This window comes from Ambystoma mexicanum, chromosome 4p (assembly GCF_040938575.1).
Source record: "Ambystoma mexicanum isolate Mex_15411 chromosome 4p, UKY_AmexF1_1, whole genome shotgun sequence".
In the NCBI taxonomy this organism is placed as follows: domain Eukaryota; kingdom Metazoa; phylum Chordata; class Amphibia; order Caudata; family Ambystomatidae; genus Ambystoma; species Ambystoma mexicanum.
Genome location: NC_090927.1, coordinates 742,448,402 through 742,464,023, shown reverse-complemented (window position 1 = coordinate 742,464,023; position 15,622 = coordinate 742,448,402). Strand labels below are relative to the sequence as shown.

The 15,622-nt window shown below is 48.2% G+C and overlaps 1 protein-coding gene across 1 annotated transcript in view; it reads right to left on the bottom strand.

Annotated features, from left to right (window-relative positions):
- LOC138452855 (uncharacterized) overlaps positions 1-15,622 on the bottom strand; it is a 1,928,742-nt gene that overhangs the window by 33,677 nt on the left and 1,879,443 nt on the right. The window contains exon 106 of the mRNA XM_069605205.1: positions 14,724-14,885. Coding sequence (XP_069461306.1) covers positions 14,724-14,885 — 162 coding nt within the window. The remainder of the gene's footprint in view (positions 1-14,723; positions 14,886-15,622) is intronic.

Sequence of the window (15,622 nt, the reverse complement as noted above, 5' to 3'; positions counted from 1 at the left end):
TTCCCAGACATCCTTCACGCCATCCCTCACCGCTGATTCCCACCAGCTTCGTCCTCCTGTCACAGGCTTCTGCATCAGAGTTTAGGGGGCTTGCCTCCGCCCCACACCATTCAGGAGTGGCTTCTTTTCCTAGACTCTCTGTGTCTTCTGATGGTCCCGCTACGGGACCATTCACAGCTGGGGTTCCCCGTGTAGTCTGTCTACTCTGCCATTTCCCAGGACCATTCCCCAGGGGCAGCACTCCTTGAGCTGAGAAATGGCCTTCCCCACTCGCTTAGCGGTAGGCCTGGTATCAAACAAAATAGGTTTTCTTCCGCTCCTCTGGGGTTCCCGGGGGCAACATGCTAACTGTCCGACCTTAAAGTGCATTTGATGTCCCAAACACGCGGCTCCTCGCCGTCAGACTCAATCTGTGTTGCAGTTTTGAGGACAGAGCTTGCACACACACACCTTTTTACTGCAGCACAGGCATTTTGGAATCCCTGGGTAAGTTCTTTTGTCTCCGCTCCCCCTGTCAGGCCCCAGGGAGAGCGGATTCCCTGTAGGACTCACGGCGGTGCTGGCTGTAATAAAAGTAATTACTTTCCTGTATGGCCTCCATCACACGTTGGGGTATAATATTTAGTGGCCCTATGGTGTGTGTTTTTTACTGTGCTAACCAGAGACTTATCCCATGCCCAGAATAGATAGGGCAAGCCTGTCCCCTAACCATAGATAAGCGGCACACTACCGCAATATAGGGCTTGAACACCCCAGGAGGGCTTATCAAGTTTGGTTTGAGGGCAAGTTAGGTTGTACATATTGACAACACTCAATGAAAGTAAAAGAAACAATAGACCTGTGCGTTTTGGGTGTGAAAACATTAGGGTGCACTCACAGGTCAGTTACCCACTCCTAGTCCCCTAAGTGTGTTTTTCGTGCAATAACAGTGGACAGTTAGTTATAAACTAAAGAGAATGAAGTAAATGAGAGAATGTTAACTATCACTAAGAGGGAAGAGTTTATGATACTCCTATGATTTGGAAATCCTAGACAAGGTCCCCATGAGTTTAACTTGTGTTACAAACCTTTTACAATTGGTCCACACTTCATATTTGATACTACATTCAGATGACCTTATGAGTTTCCACAAAATGGCTGTGACAACCAGCTGAGCCACATTGCTGCTATAAACTGCCTTCAGTTGAGTTGTTGTAAATCATGCATTGATTAATTGCGCACATATGTTTAAACTGGCCAAATTGGGAAATTGTGGCTTAGTTACAAAGCCAGTTTTACAAAAGCAAATGCTAAGAAACTTTAGACCTGGTTTACTCTGTCTATGCAACTACACAACACAATGTACTCATACACACCATTTTTCCAACACTTGGTTTCAACCTACTTATCTTCCTTTAGTGCTATCCAGCAATGGGTCTTAGTTCTCAGGGAGATTACTTATATAGTATTGACGCAGAATAGGGTATTGCCTCTTTGAAAAAAGTCTGTGTTTATGCTGTAATGTCTAGCCTATGCCTGAAATGCAAACCATCTATATTTAAAAGGTTGTTGTACGCAAGGCCACCAGGTGGCATACTGATGCTCGCTGCTTAAGTGCGTCGCTGCCAGATCACTGTGTGGAAAAGTGGAAAGAACCCCCCATTTGCGACCCCCCTGAGTGAACACTGGTGGCACCCCTTCTTGAGGGAATACTTCAGAGCTGTGTACCCAAAGTCTGGGGCGAAACGAAGCAGGAGAAACAAAGATATGCTGTGAAGAGGCCGGCGGTGTGAATGTGAAACTGCTTTCCTGGACGCAGAGCTCCAGAAGCTGCGGCGGCAGAGCAGCCCCGGGAGGGACATCAGACCAGTGAGGAGAGGCCTGGGCTGCTGGGAGGTGAGCATGCAGCACTGGGGATTGGCCCCAGGAACTGTGAAGTGGCGACTAAGAAGCTGCCTTTGGGTCCCAGAGCACCCCCACGGTGGGAAAGTAGGACCATGCCACCTGCTATCCCTGGGGCCCCCCGGAAAGGAACATCATTGTAGGAGTCATAGGGTGTGTCTTAGAGTGATTAGTGGGAACCTCCGGTTGCGGCGCAGCAGAGGGGAACCATTAGGGTCTGGTGGAGATGGTCCCAGACAGAGGGCCTCACACCCCTACGGACTGGAAGGCAACGTTGGAGCAATTTGAATGTCCATGGAGGCGGGGATCGGACAGTGACACCTCAAATAAGATCATGCTGGAGCTAGGGGACGACCCTGTGTCCACGAAGAGAGACATTCCTCACTCCTGGAAGAGATCAGGGGGATGCGGGCCAATATTGGTGGAAAAGTGGACAAAATGAATGGCAGAATCGACAAAATGGACGAGAGGCTGCAAGCAGTCAAGAATAATCAATCCTCTCTCGAAACACTCGAGACTCAGATGGCTATGAGGTTGGCAGAGCTGGAGAGAAGAGAGGGGGGAAATGGCTGTTAAAATGGAAGCCTTGAAAACTGTTAGAGGAAAAATAACCTGAGATTTTTCAGAATCCTGGAGAAGGAAGGAGAATCGGACAGGGACCTGCGGAGAATCATCAATGAGGCAGTGAACGTTCTGTTTGGGGGTGAAGCTATTGATGAACCTAAAATTAACAGGGTGCACAGAGTGGGTGGGTCTGGCAGGGTATCGAGATCGGTCCTCGCCACAACTACCCGGACAAACAGAAGATTCTGGAAAGAGCGAGGAGGCAGGGCACAGTGGTGCTGGGCAATGCGAAAATCAATATTTTTCAGGATCTGTCCTCGCTCACGCTGACAAAGATGCGTTTATGTGCCCCCCTTGCGAAATGGCTGAATGAAAAGGGAGTGAGATACAGATGGGGCTTCCCCTTCTCCATATCCTTTGAGGTCGATGGTTATAACTATAAACTGGTAACGGAAGATGATATACAGAGGGTCATGGGGGAATTGATGGGAGAGGGCGAGTTGTCAATGGAAGGAGATGTGAAGGGCCTGAGGACAGATAATGGCATATAAAAGGGCCAAACAGGCGCAAAGTGCCCCGCTTGAGGAAATTGCCTTCCTGACTTTGATGCTCTGTCACTTGCCTGAGGGAGGATGATGGTGGTCGGGGCATTCCAGAGGTTCTTGGTTTTTCTTGTTTATTATGGATGGAGTGAGAGGAGGGGGCAGTTGCGAAAGGGGAGTAGATTTGTGTGGAGTGTACAGGGGGGGTAACCGAGCCCGGGGGTGGGGGGATGCAGTGGCTGGACTTGAAGGCAGATATTTCTCAAAGGGGGAAATGGCACTGAGGTGTGCGCGGGATGTAGGGGGAAAAAGGGGCGTGAAAAGGGAATGTAGGGGGCTCATATTTGCGTGGAGTTCTGTGAGAGGACCCGGTCGTTTGGGTCCTATTGATGGCCCCATGTTCGTCCAGTGATGTTAACTGGTGGGGTCTGGGTGCTTCGGGGGGGAAGGCGCAGAGGTGCGGGGAGGGGAGGAGGCAATGGGAGGGGGAAGGGGATTTGAGGTAGGGGAAGAGGAAGAGTTTACCAAGACTTTACAAGATCCAGGGAGACATTTTCTTGAATAGAAAGCGGTCAGCCCAGACGAATATGCTGAAGTATGATGATGGCAGACCAGTATAGAGTGGACAGGGGGGATTGTCTGAAGATATGTACACTTAATGTCCATCGGCAGAATTCACCGACTAAGTGGTCCTTGCTAGCCAGAGCGTTTTGCAGATTGGGTATGGATATTCTCTTCCTTCAGGAAACATGTTTCTTCAAATGTGAGGAAAGAAGGATTCGCTGTGGGCTTGTGGGGCAGGTCTAGTGGGGCTCGGGTGTGGAGAGGTGCGGGGGAGGGCCATTTTGCTGAGAGGCTCTATGAGAGGAGGCCGATTTACGTTGTTGGCACTATATGCCCCCAATCAAGGCCAGCTGCATTTTCTGGAGCTCATATTGCGAAGGGCTTTGAATGAGGGGTTGGAACATCGGATTGTGGGAAGGGACCTCAATATGTGGGCAAATCTACGGCTGGACAGATGGTCCATGGGATCGGCTGCCGTGGGGCCCACCTTGGAGGGGGGGCAAAGCTTGCAGGCGTGCCTTGACACACACAAACTGCAGGATGTGTGGCAGTTTTTCCATCTGCAGGAAAGGGGATTTACTTTGTATTCCTCATGGGAACTATACCTGCATAGATTACCTTTGTATATCAAGGGATCTCTTGGAAGTCACGAGGCGAGCTGACACCCACCCGATTGCCTGGTCCAAACAGGATATAGTGTCCCTAGATTTGGCGTGACGGATCTAGGCTCAAATAGTTCTAGGTGGAGGTGTAAAAAGTCCCTATGGAAGGATCCTTTTTCTGGGGAGGAATTGGAGGAGGCCATACGGGAGTATTTTCATTTAAACAACATGGGGAAGTGGATCAGGCCACGGTTTGCGATGCAGGGAAAGTGACATGGTGGGGGCTGTTGATCAGAGAAGGCGGGGCTTGCAAGAAGAGGGAGAGGACGTTGTTAGAGTTTAGGCTGTGGAAGTCGACAGGCACGCTAGAAGGGAGAGTACAGGGTTCGGAGCGGAGAGCTGGCGCATGGGTATAGGAAGCAAGGGGTAAGAGGGAGGAACTTTGGCTTCTGGAGGAGGGAAGGATAACGTTGATACTTCAGTTCCTGATGCAGAAGTACTATGAGAAAGGGGACAAGGCGGATGCCCTCCTGGCTGCAAGACTGTGAGGCCAGCATGCCGATAGGTGGATAGTGGAAGTGGAGGGGCTGGGGGGTGCCATGGAGACATCAGCAGGGGGAATAGGGGAGATGGTTGCAGGTTTCTATGAAAGTTTATATAAGGGTAGGAACTGACTGAACTGAGAGGGGATTGAGGCCTAGCTAGAAGAAGTGTTATCATCGCTGACCTCTGAGCAAGCCTCGGAAATGGATACCCCCATTAAGGGAGATGAGATCTTACTGGCAAGCCATAAATTACAACTGGGCAAGGTACTGGGTGAGGATGGGTATACCGCAGGATTCTATAAGACGTTTGCAGGCTCCTTGGTCCCTCACTTAGTTAAGTTGTTAAATAGCATCCTGGACACTGGTCGGGCTCCCAAAATGTTTGTACAGGCTCTTATTTCAGTGATACACAAAGAGGGCAGAGACCCACGGGCATGCAGTCCCGATCTCGCTGCTCAATGTGGATGCAAAATTATTCACACAAGTCCTGGCCTCAAAACTTGACAAGCATATGCCTCGGTTGGTGAATTCCAACCTGTTGGGTTTCATAAGGGGGAGACAAGGAGCAGACACGATGCGGAAATCCCTACACTTAATTGATGCAGAAAAAGCATTCAACAGAGTGGACTGGGAGTTTTTGAAGGCGTTTTTAGTGAAGTTTGGGATAGGGGGCAAGTTTCTGAGAGGTATTATGGCACTTTACTGTGCTCCAAAGGCCTACGTAGCCGTCAATGGGAAATTCTCACGTTGGTTCGGGTTGGGAAGGGGTACGAGGCAGGGCTGTCCCCTCTTGCCGCTTCTTTTCACCCTTTCAATGGAGCCTCTAGCCCAGAGCTTGCATGAAGACTCACCGAGTGGAAGGGATTCCCGTGGGCGAGGGTGGAATACAAATTGGGGCTATATGCAGAAATCTTGCTACACCTCAGAAACCCCATGTCTTCGGTCCCAGCAGTGGTGGAAATTGTGGAGCAATACGGAACCCTTTCTGGCTTTAAAATGAACAAAGGGAAGTCCATTTTATTCCCACTGGACCGATTGGGGGACGATGAGCTGAGGAGTCTGGCCATGCTGGGAATGAAGGTTAGAGGAGACCAGTTACGTTAAATGGGTAACATCTCACAAGAGAAAGGGGGGGCTTATACGAAGCAAATTTCCCACCTCTCCTCGAGAATCTATTCAGAGACTTTGAGAAATGGGGAAAATTGACAATCTCGTTGTTGGGGCGACTGAACACTATCAAGATGAACTTTCTCCCCAGAATTCTATATCTGTTCCAGATGCTCCCAATTCAAATGCCGGACTCCATGTTCCGCAAGGTTAAGGGTCGTCCCCTGAGATTTTTGTGGCAGGGCAAAAAGGCATGGTGGCGTATGAGACCCTAGCGCTCCCAAAGGAAAGGGGTTGTGTAGGACTCCCAGACTATAAAGCAGTGCAGTTTAGGGTCCTCATTCCACATTTGAGGGATCAGAGGGTCCGTCATTGGGTAGCGCTAGACAATGTTTATCTCCAACGGGCTACAGTGGGGGAATGGATATGGGCGCTGAAGGAGCTGCTCCCAAGAAGGATTAAGGAATACTCCATTTTAGGTGTTATTTGGAATATTTGGCGAAAGGGGCCCTCTCCCATGAGTCCTCTTTGGGCCACCGGAGTGAAGGAACAGATTCTGAATCTGGACAGGTTTCAGTCATGGTTTGAGGTGGGGTTGGAAAGTGTGGGGCAACAGTGGAGGGACGATCAGTTTATTCCGCTGGTGGACTTTGAGGAGGCACTGGGCATTGGGAATCTGGCAGTGTTCTTGTATCTCCAGTTGAAGGGGTAGTCACGACCGAGCCCTGGAGGGAACTGGTACAGAGGGAAATGGCAGAAAATCTGCTGTAGGGCATATAGAGTCTCTATTGCATCCCAGTACAAACTTCACGTGATTAAACTACTCCACAGATGGCAGTATGACCCAGTGCGTCTCTCCAAGATGCTCCCGGGGGTGAGCCCTCTCTGCTGCATGAATGTGGGAAAAGGGCAGATTATTGGCATTTGTGGGTGGGCTGTGCGAGAGTCCAGATGTATTGGGATGAGGTGCTGGGCTGGATCAAAGAGCTGGAAGGAGTCCACAGAACAATGTCACCTCTACTGGTCTTATTTGGTCTGGAGGGCAGTGAGGGGGAATATAGCAGTCTGTCGCAACTGCTGCATTTCTTGCTGTTGGCGGGAAGAGCGTGTTTAGCAATGCATTGAAAGACGGTAATGCTCCCGAGCAAGAAGGAATGGATAAATACGGGGAACAATATATATGTGACAGAGAGGTTTACGGCGGCCATACATGGCAGGGGCAGGAATACTGAAATGGAATGGGAAGAATTCCAAACCAGGTACATGCCTGTGGGAGGTACAGGGGAGCCAGGGATGTGAAGGACGTTGATAGGAATGTGGTGTTAGGACAGATTTCCATTTCATGTGTACTTTTCCCTCCAGTTGTGTATCCCCCAACTTTTTGCTTAGTTTAAACACCATAGTCTGACTTTTCCAGAGGAGCACAGCCTTCTGCTGCACTCCCCTGGGCTTTTCGCTCACTTTGTTATGGGGAAACTGACATGCCTTAAAGACAGTCAGTACTGGGAGACTTTGTTTCCCTTAGTCCTTGCTAATGTTACGAACCTTTTCTGCAACATGTTACAAGTGCACAAAGTACCTTACAGTACAGTGCGCTTGGGTCCTAGAGTCATTTCAAAGGGCCATAGACACTCTCAAGGGATTTTACGGAGAAGTGTGGATGTGCCTTGGAAAGGGCTGGTAGCAGCTTATCTTTTCACGTAATTTTAACCCTTTCCTCCATGCAAACCGAGTTAACTGTGTTTGGCACGAATAGGTGGTCTGGCTCCAAAATGGCCATGCCACGAAGTTCTTTGTCCTGTCCGTTGGCCATCTTGCTCCTTCACCTTCCCCAGGTTGGGTCGACACAGGTCAGCCCTTATTTGGGCATGCATTTTCCCGCAAGGCGCTCAACTTTTGTGGGCTTCTGCATGTCTTGTGTGTGTGCCCCCAGGATGTGGGCTGGGCTGTTTAGCTACAATCCACACCCTGGGTGCCAAAGAGTCTGCTGTGCTCTGAATGCCTGGGACCACTGTGATCTATGATTGGTCCACGAATGGTGTGCTGTATGTGAGCAGATCTTCCATTGGGTCCCCTTCGTTTTGGCGCGAAGGAGATTCTGGATAAGAGAAGGCCCCAAACAGCCATACCATGTTGATATCTGGAGTTCTCACAGAATGAAGGATAGGATCCAAGTATCCTGAAACTACGAAGCAGAGTTGAGGAACCTCTGGTGACCTGCTGGAAGGTTTGGCACCCTGAGCCTCCTGTCATCCCGCTGGACCCCTCTGCATCTGAACGAACTAGGAGGTCTGCGAAAACGCTTCGACCCATTGGAATAGTGGGACTAACTATTCTCAGCCCCTTTATCAAACCCTGCAAGTAAGCCTTCTCGGAAGTGTCCCTGGGCCAACCAGTGGGCTGACCAGCTTGCGCGGGACCTTTGCTCTGTCTCCGCCACCGTTTCGAGGAGGCTTTCGAAACTTGGTATCCTGTAAGCTCTGTGGTCACAGCACTCTCACACCGAATTTTCGTACACTTGGCGTTCCCAGGTCTGGAGTAAAGAGAGAGAGCCCAAACCGGAGTACACATGGTTACCGTGTGACCCAGCCGTGGTGACAAACTTTGCAGGTGCGCTGCTGCTGTGCTCCTCTTGCCCCTCAAGCCTGCTGCAGTGAAACTGGCCTGATCCATCCACCAGGAGCAGAGAAATCACCACTGTCCCAATTGGGAATCAATGCTGTAGCTTTGCTGCTGAAAGTCGCAGAGACGCAGAAATTGATGAATACAAACCTGCAACCGAAGTGGACTCGACTGCCGAAGTTTGGTCTGGAGTGCACCTATGGGCGGTGAGTACAAACTACCCTTACCGGTGGCCCCTAGCGCATCCATCCATTTTTACGCATGAGTGGCCCTGAGGGCCCCTCTCCTTTCCACTGCTAGTGCAAACTAGCAAACTATTCTTAAGTCTTGGAAACTGCTCTGCCCTGCTCGGGAGACCCTCCTCGTATGGTGGGAACTTATTCTGCATCACCTCACCCACCTTCCTGAGCTGCTACAGATCCTACAAGAGACCCCAGTTCGCCCATCTGCACTACCGCGTGCGCCAGCATTGCAAGTACATTTGAGCAATAGGCTCCTCTCATTGTCGGGATTGGACTGCTTTTCAGTTAGGTCTGTGATTACTGCAGAACTGCCGAAAGACTCTTTGCACTACCTGCTTCCTTCCCTTTTCTAGGTTGTGGACGCATTTTGTGCATTTTATCCTTTCGGCTACTTGGTATTGTATATATGTATTTTGATAGGATTGTGTTGGCTGTTAGTATTACTGTGTGCTGAACTTCAAAGGCCTTGAATAAATGTATTGTATTTTTTAGTATATACACCTGACTGGGAGTGATTTGTAAGTGTCCTTTACTCTGTGTGTTCATTGAGGTCTTTCAGTCACCCTCACTCCTCCTGAGACCTAGTCTTGACTGCTGCCAAGGCTAACTTGTCTGGCTTGTCCAGAAGGTTACCCTGTTCCAAGAAACTAGGCTGATCTTCTGAACCTCTGCCCACCAGGTTAGAGTTCAGAAATCCATCTTAACATGTGGCATGATGGGGAGAGGGGAATCTACCCTGGAATGAGCAAGAAATGGATGGTCCAGTATAAAGAGGATTGAGGGGGTAAATCAGGTCTACAGGCGGATTGGACTGGGCTGACCTTAATATTTGTGTTTTGACTTGCATCAGGTGTTAGTGTTATTATGCGGGGGGGAGGGTGAAACAACCAGATGATGTGATGATGGCCCATTGTTTTGTATTCAACTCTTTCAATTGAGATTTTCAAGAGAAATACCATAAGCCAAGTAGAGCTGGATTACTCAACAAAACAACATACAATGTGTTAAATTGTCATTTCAAAACGTACACATCAGCTTAACCTGTTACCTTTAGGCTTACTCCCCCCTCCCTGTATCCCCCTAGACCCTCCCTACCCTTTGTCCATAGCATGATTCACTCTTAGTTCTCTCTTAGTTCATGGGTGACTGTTCTCTCGCCTCGTGGCCATAGTGGGTGTTTCTCCTTACGACGAGTTCAAGAGTCCTAGGGCCCTAAGCCTGGGAGGACAAGTGCAGTCTTTATTTGCATCCTTAATATATTGTAGAAATGCACCCCATTTGTTGAAGAGTGACGGAATAGTGTTGTGCAGAGTGTAAATCATTTATTCACAGATGAGTAATCTCCACATGCCGCTAATCCAGGCATCCTGTGTGTGGATTTGTATGGATTTCCATTGGGCTGCGATGGCATTTCTGGCAACCAATAGCATCAGTCTAATCATCTGGAGAGGTTGTCCTTGGATACCTGTTAAATTATCTTGGCAAGGGGACCACCAGCCCCGTAGACAGAGCTTAGCAGAGCCCTGTAGCTGGATACCCGTTATAATACTTAGTGTGTCATACACCATTTCCCAGTAGGCTCGCAGCTTGGGGAAGCTCCAAAAAACATGTATGTAAGTACCCGCAGCCCCACAGCCTCGCCAACACAACCCAAAGTCACTTGAGCCCATGTGCGCCTCTCTCACTGGACAAATATACAACCTTGCTAGATTTCTATAGTTCTGCTCTGCATACTGTACATGGAAGGTAATTCATATAGACAGATGGGCAATACCGAAGTGGGATCCAAAGTATATATCGCAGAGGCCGGCCGGCTACAAGCTCCTCTATCTGCTTCCTTGGTCTAGTGGACTGCGGGTCCATCCAATCACGCAGGACACGCAGCTGTGTTGCCTGAAAATATTTCCTAAGATTAGGAAGCGCTAACCCTCCCTCCTGTCTTGGCCTGCACAGTGTGGCGACACCGATACTGGCAGGCTTGTTGTTCCACACGAAAATGCTCAAGTCCTTTTGGAGACTTTGTAATATTTTCCTTGGGACGCTTATGGGTAATGTCTGAAATAGATACAAGAGTTTCGGCAGGATATTCATTTTGATGACCGCTATTCTACCCACCATAGAGATTTCCTGCAACCAATAGCATCAGTCTAATCATCTGGAGAGGTTGACCCATTTTAATAGGTTATTCCTGATCTCCCTGAGGGTCAGCGGGTGGTTTGCGTCATATTGGTCACCAACACGTGCTGTGAGGTATATCCCTAGGTACCGGATGGTCCTCTACGCCCATTTAAACGGCCAGATCCTAGTTATGTCTCCCCACTCAGCGTCGCCCAGAGAGATGTTCAGTGCCTCACATTTGTCTAGATTTACTTTAAACCCGGAGACGGCCCTGCACCTGCAGAGGAGCTCGAGTATCTGTGGAGTGAGTTCCATGGGTTCGATACTGCTAAAAGAATGTCATCTGAGTACAACACTATTTTGTGTTCTGCTCCTCTGTACTTGATCCCTTGAATCTCTTTCCTGCTCCTGACTAACTCTGTTAATGGTTCAACTGACAGTGCCAAGAGTAGGGAGGACAGAGGGCACCCCTGCCGCGTACCCCTGTGCACTTGAAAGCCCTGCAAGAGCTGTCCGCTGACCAAAACTATTCCTATTGGGGCATTGTATTTAGCAAATACCCCTTTTATAAACTGATCGCCCAGTTCGAATTTATGTAGCACCTCCTGAAGATAGCCCCATTCCACACAGTGAAACGCGTTTTCAGTATCTAGGGCTACCAGCATGGAGTGGGTCTTGGTTTTGTGTGCAATATCAATAAGGTTCACGAACCGGCAGGTGTTGTCTGCCGCTTGTCTCCCTGCCACGAATCATGATTGGTCTGATGACACCAGGGCTGGAAGAAACTGGTCTAGCCTGGTGACGAGGATCTTAGCATACCATTTTCTGGCTGTGTTTAGTACCGCTGTGGGGCGATAAGAAGTACATTGGGTTTGGTCTTTGCCCTCCTTGGGGATCATAGTGATCCTCGCTTCCTCCATCGTTTTCAGAACAGAACCCTCCCTCCATATCACATTAAATAACTCGTGGAGGGGCCCCAGCAATGCTCCTGCATAGGTCTTATCCATTTCTGGCGCAAACCCATCGGGGCTTAGTGCTTTTCGGAGTTTAAGGGAGCTGATGGCCTTAAAAGTCTACTCATTTGTTATTTTCCCATTTTACCCTTAGCTCTGCGTTGCTGTCAGTTTCGGTAGGCTGCAATTATTTAAGAAGGCTTGAATGATTTGGGGGAATCAGACGTGTAAAGTTTTTTTATAGAAGTCATCAAATATCTTATGCTTCTCTTGCTCTGTATTGGCTAAGTTCCCCTCAGCCGATTGGAGTTTCCCCACCACTCTCTTCTGGAGCGGGTCTTAAGTTTTCAGGCTAACAGCTTACTTGTCTTATTTCCATACTAATAGTGGAGCTGCTTTGTTTTCAAGAGGGTGAATTCCGTTTTGTTCCCCTCAATTGGATTGACCTGATTCCTGATTGCCTGTAATTTCCTGTAGACCATACGTGAACCTGTTTCCATGTATTTCACCTCATGTTCCTTCAGTTTCACTAACAGAGACTGTAATTCTAGCGCCCGTGTCCTTCGGAGTCCTGCGCCCTTTGAGATTGTCACGCCTCTAATAAAGGCCTTCAATGCCTCCCAGCATGTCTCCTCCTTTGTTTCCCCCTGAACGTTTTCCCGGAAAAAGTGCACCATCTCTTTGCTCATATCCTGGTTGCACAATGGGTCATTGAGGATGGAGGTTTTAAACCTCCAGTAGGAGGTCTTGCATTCTCTCGGTTGCAGGTCCCAGGCTGTTATAACCGGGGTAGTTTACGTGACACCTTTTCAGCCATGAAACAGTGTGTACCTTTGGCACACAGTTTTTGTTCTCACCCTTCTATTGCTTTGGGTATCTTTTCATAGATTTCTTGATGTACTTGCGCATTCAGATTTACTCTGCACCATTTTAACTTCTCTACAATCTAATTCATGCTTGCACCTTTTGGGCGGCCACAGACCTATGAAATGTAGGGCCGGGGAGGGAAATGAGTGCTTGCTTCTGAGCATCATTTCAGTGTCACCTGTGGGAACCCTGTGCTTGACTTGAGCATAGGCATGGGTTTAATATTGTAAAATGATGAATCATTTTTAACCTTTAACTTTCTGAAGGGAAACACTAATTTTTGCAATGGTTTAGAAAATGCATGTTGTGTTTGAATAAAAAAGTTATTGCTTAATCCAATTTATGTGTGTATTGATTAGAAAGAACTCCAATAATAATGTGAAGTGGCACCAATAAAACTAATGAGGTTTTGGCTGTTTTGCATATTAAAGAGCATTTGGGGAAGATAAGACTGACCAAAGAGCTTAATATCTGTCACATATGTCTGTGGGAGTTGTATGACTGAATCACTAAATACCTAAAGTCACCCTAACAATGAAGCTTTTGTAAATATCAAGCATATATACAAGTTTGGCCATCACAAACATTAACTGTCAGAGTGGAATGACTGCTAACAGCTCAAAATTACGTGCAGCGTTGTGGATCAGCCAGACTCAGAGAAACAAAATTGGCTTTATTTAAAAAAAATCAAAACCAATAAAATGAAAATATGTTGCAATAAACTGCTGCTCCTCTGGCAATCTGACACCCTGGGCCTGGCCCTAGTCGGCCTTGCTGTAAATACATCTATGGCTGAGGGCTCTTTCTCACGCTTCCACGTGCTGGCTGATGCGGCCAGGAGCGCTGTGTCCTGTGCCGGTGTGTAACGACCCGCCTCAGGGCCTGTGGGAGCACGCACCCTGGGAGCCACTCACTCTGCTTCTCTGGCTGCGCCCACACCTACTTGTTTGTGCTGGTGCGGTTCGCACCGAGGGCAGTAGTCCAGGTGCGGGCTGCTCTGTGCAGGTCTCACAGGGCTCCAGCGGTCCGCTCTAGCAGGGCGCCGGTCTCAAGTTCTCCGTCAATGAGGCTGATGATGTCCACCCCTCCGCTGCCCGAGGGTACGCAGCATTTGACGCTCAAATTCCATGCCAATTTGTGGCTGCGGTCTGGCCCTTGTCTGCTTCTGTTTCCCCGCAATGGCGGACTGGCTAGGTTAGGCGGCCATTAGCCATGCCCGATGGCCCATTGTTAAGTGACTTTGCGACTGGTCTATTGTTGGACACATGTTTTTATAATTGGCTGTATCGTGTTTAATAATCTTGAAAATCTTAATAAAGTTGAATTTAAAAAACAAAAAATGTGTTGTACAGATATATTGTTAGTTTTGGCGATTTGGTGGCAATTAAGCGCCACATACACATCAAAAATATTTCACTGGAGTACAGCTGAGAGGGACATGACATGTGGGAAAGGACACACAGAGTGTAGGTGTTTGGTTATTTGCTCATCCCTTGAATGCCCCTGGCCATGCTAATCCGTATGGCCATTCCCACCCACTTCCTGCCCTTCCCCACCCAAAACACATTCACCTGGGGACTCTTTGTGCTAGCTTTATCAAGCAGTAACATTACTTTTTGGCCTACCATTTTTATTTGCAAGCAGTCTGCTGTGAATTAACGGTTTAACTGTAGCTGTAAATGTGCTACTGATTTAATAAAAGTGCCTTAATCAGGTGTGCATTCAGCCAATTGATTTAGGTATGTTGGTTGCATAGAAGTCTTATTAAATCAAGCAGTGACAAAGCCGGCAGTTTTGGCTTGTGTGTTAAGTATTAGATAGGCATTTTCCAGGCCCTGCTCTGATATGCTCAGGAAATCACACAATTGTCCACCTTTTGCCATCTTATGGCCAGGTAGTACAATAGCTGTAGTGCCTGGCAAATGCCTTTCCCAAGCTCGCACAAAAGCCAAAATGATTAGCCAATGTGTGAATATACTCTGTTCGTAGTTACTCCTTTACAAAGAAGACCCATTGACAAGTATCTCAATGTGGTAACGTTGGCATGCAACAAAGCACATCTAAATATTTGATCAAATCTTTTGTACTGTTTTCATTCGGTTGAAGCATTACGTACGTGATCTTTGTCTCGCTGTGTTATTTCTGTCTTGAAAATGATGGGTTCAGCATTGCCTGTTCGCTCTGAATACTGGCGGATGGTTTCTTGCTTTAGGACAGACAACAGGCCCTTGGGATTCCTGAAAGCCCCAAGCCAATAGCTTGGCATTTTGTCTCTGCCCTGTTAAATGCAGGAAGGACATTTATTGTCTGATAGAAACACAAAAGGCCAACTGCATTCATCTGCGAAACATTCAATGGAATAATAGGAACAATGCAACATAAAACAAGCAAAACATAAGCCAACCATGCAAATTAAAAGCTCAATATTAGCATGCAGTTCTCAGAGACAGATTGCTATGAAGAAGACAATTATAAAAACACACGAGATCAAGAGGACAGTTATGTGAGAGGTGATATGATATGATATTTAATTTGTATCGCGCTCATACACATGTGTTTCAGAGCGCGACAAGGCAAGGGAAGGGAACAAGGGAAGACAAAGCAACGATCTTACTAGGAACAGTGACATTGAGAACCCGCAAGTGCGGGGAGAGTGAAGGGGGAAATTGCAAGGGAGAGGGTAGAGGAGGAAAGTGCTGAGCAAGGGATAAAACAACTGGTAGTGTAGCCAGCAAAGTGGCAAATGCAAGGTTTAAAGCGCAGGCAGGGGTGTCTGAGAAGTGCAGGTAAGGGGACTATAGGGGTACAGATATAGACCCAAGTGCAAGGGTTGCCATTAGGCAGTGTAGGTGTGTGGCTGGGTGGGCAGGGACCTGGGCCCGAAATCAGAGGATAGCCAGGTGCACAGAGCCAAAGCGGACAGATCCACAGGGGAGAGGAAGAGTGAAGGCAGAAGCGAAGAGGAAAGTCTTGAGGTGCCTCCGGAACCAGATATGGTTCTGCTCAAGTTTCAGA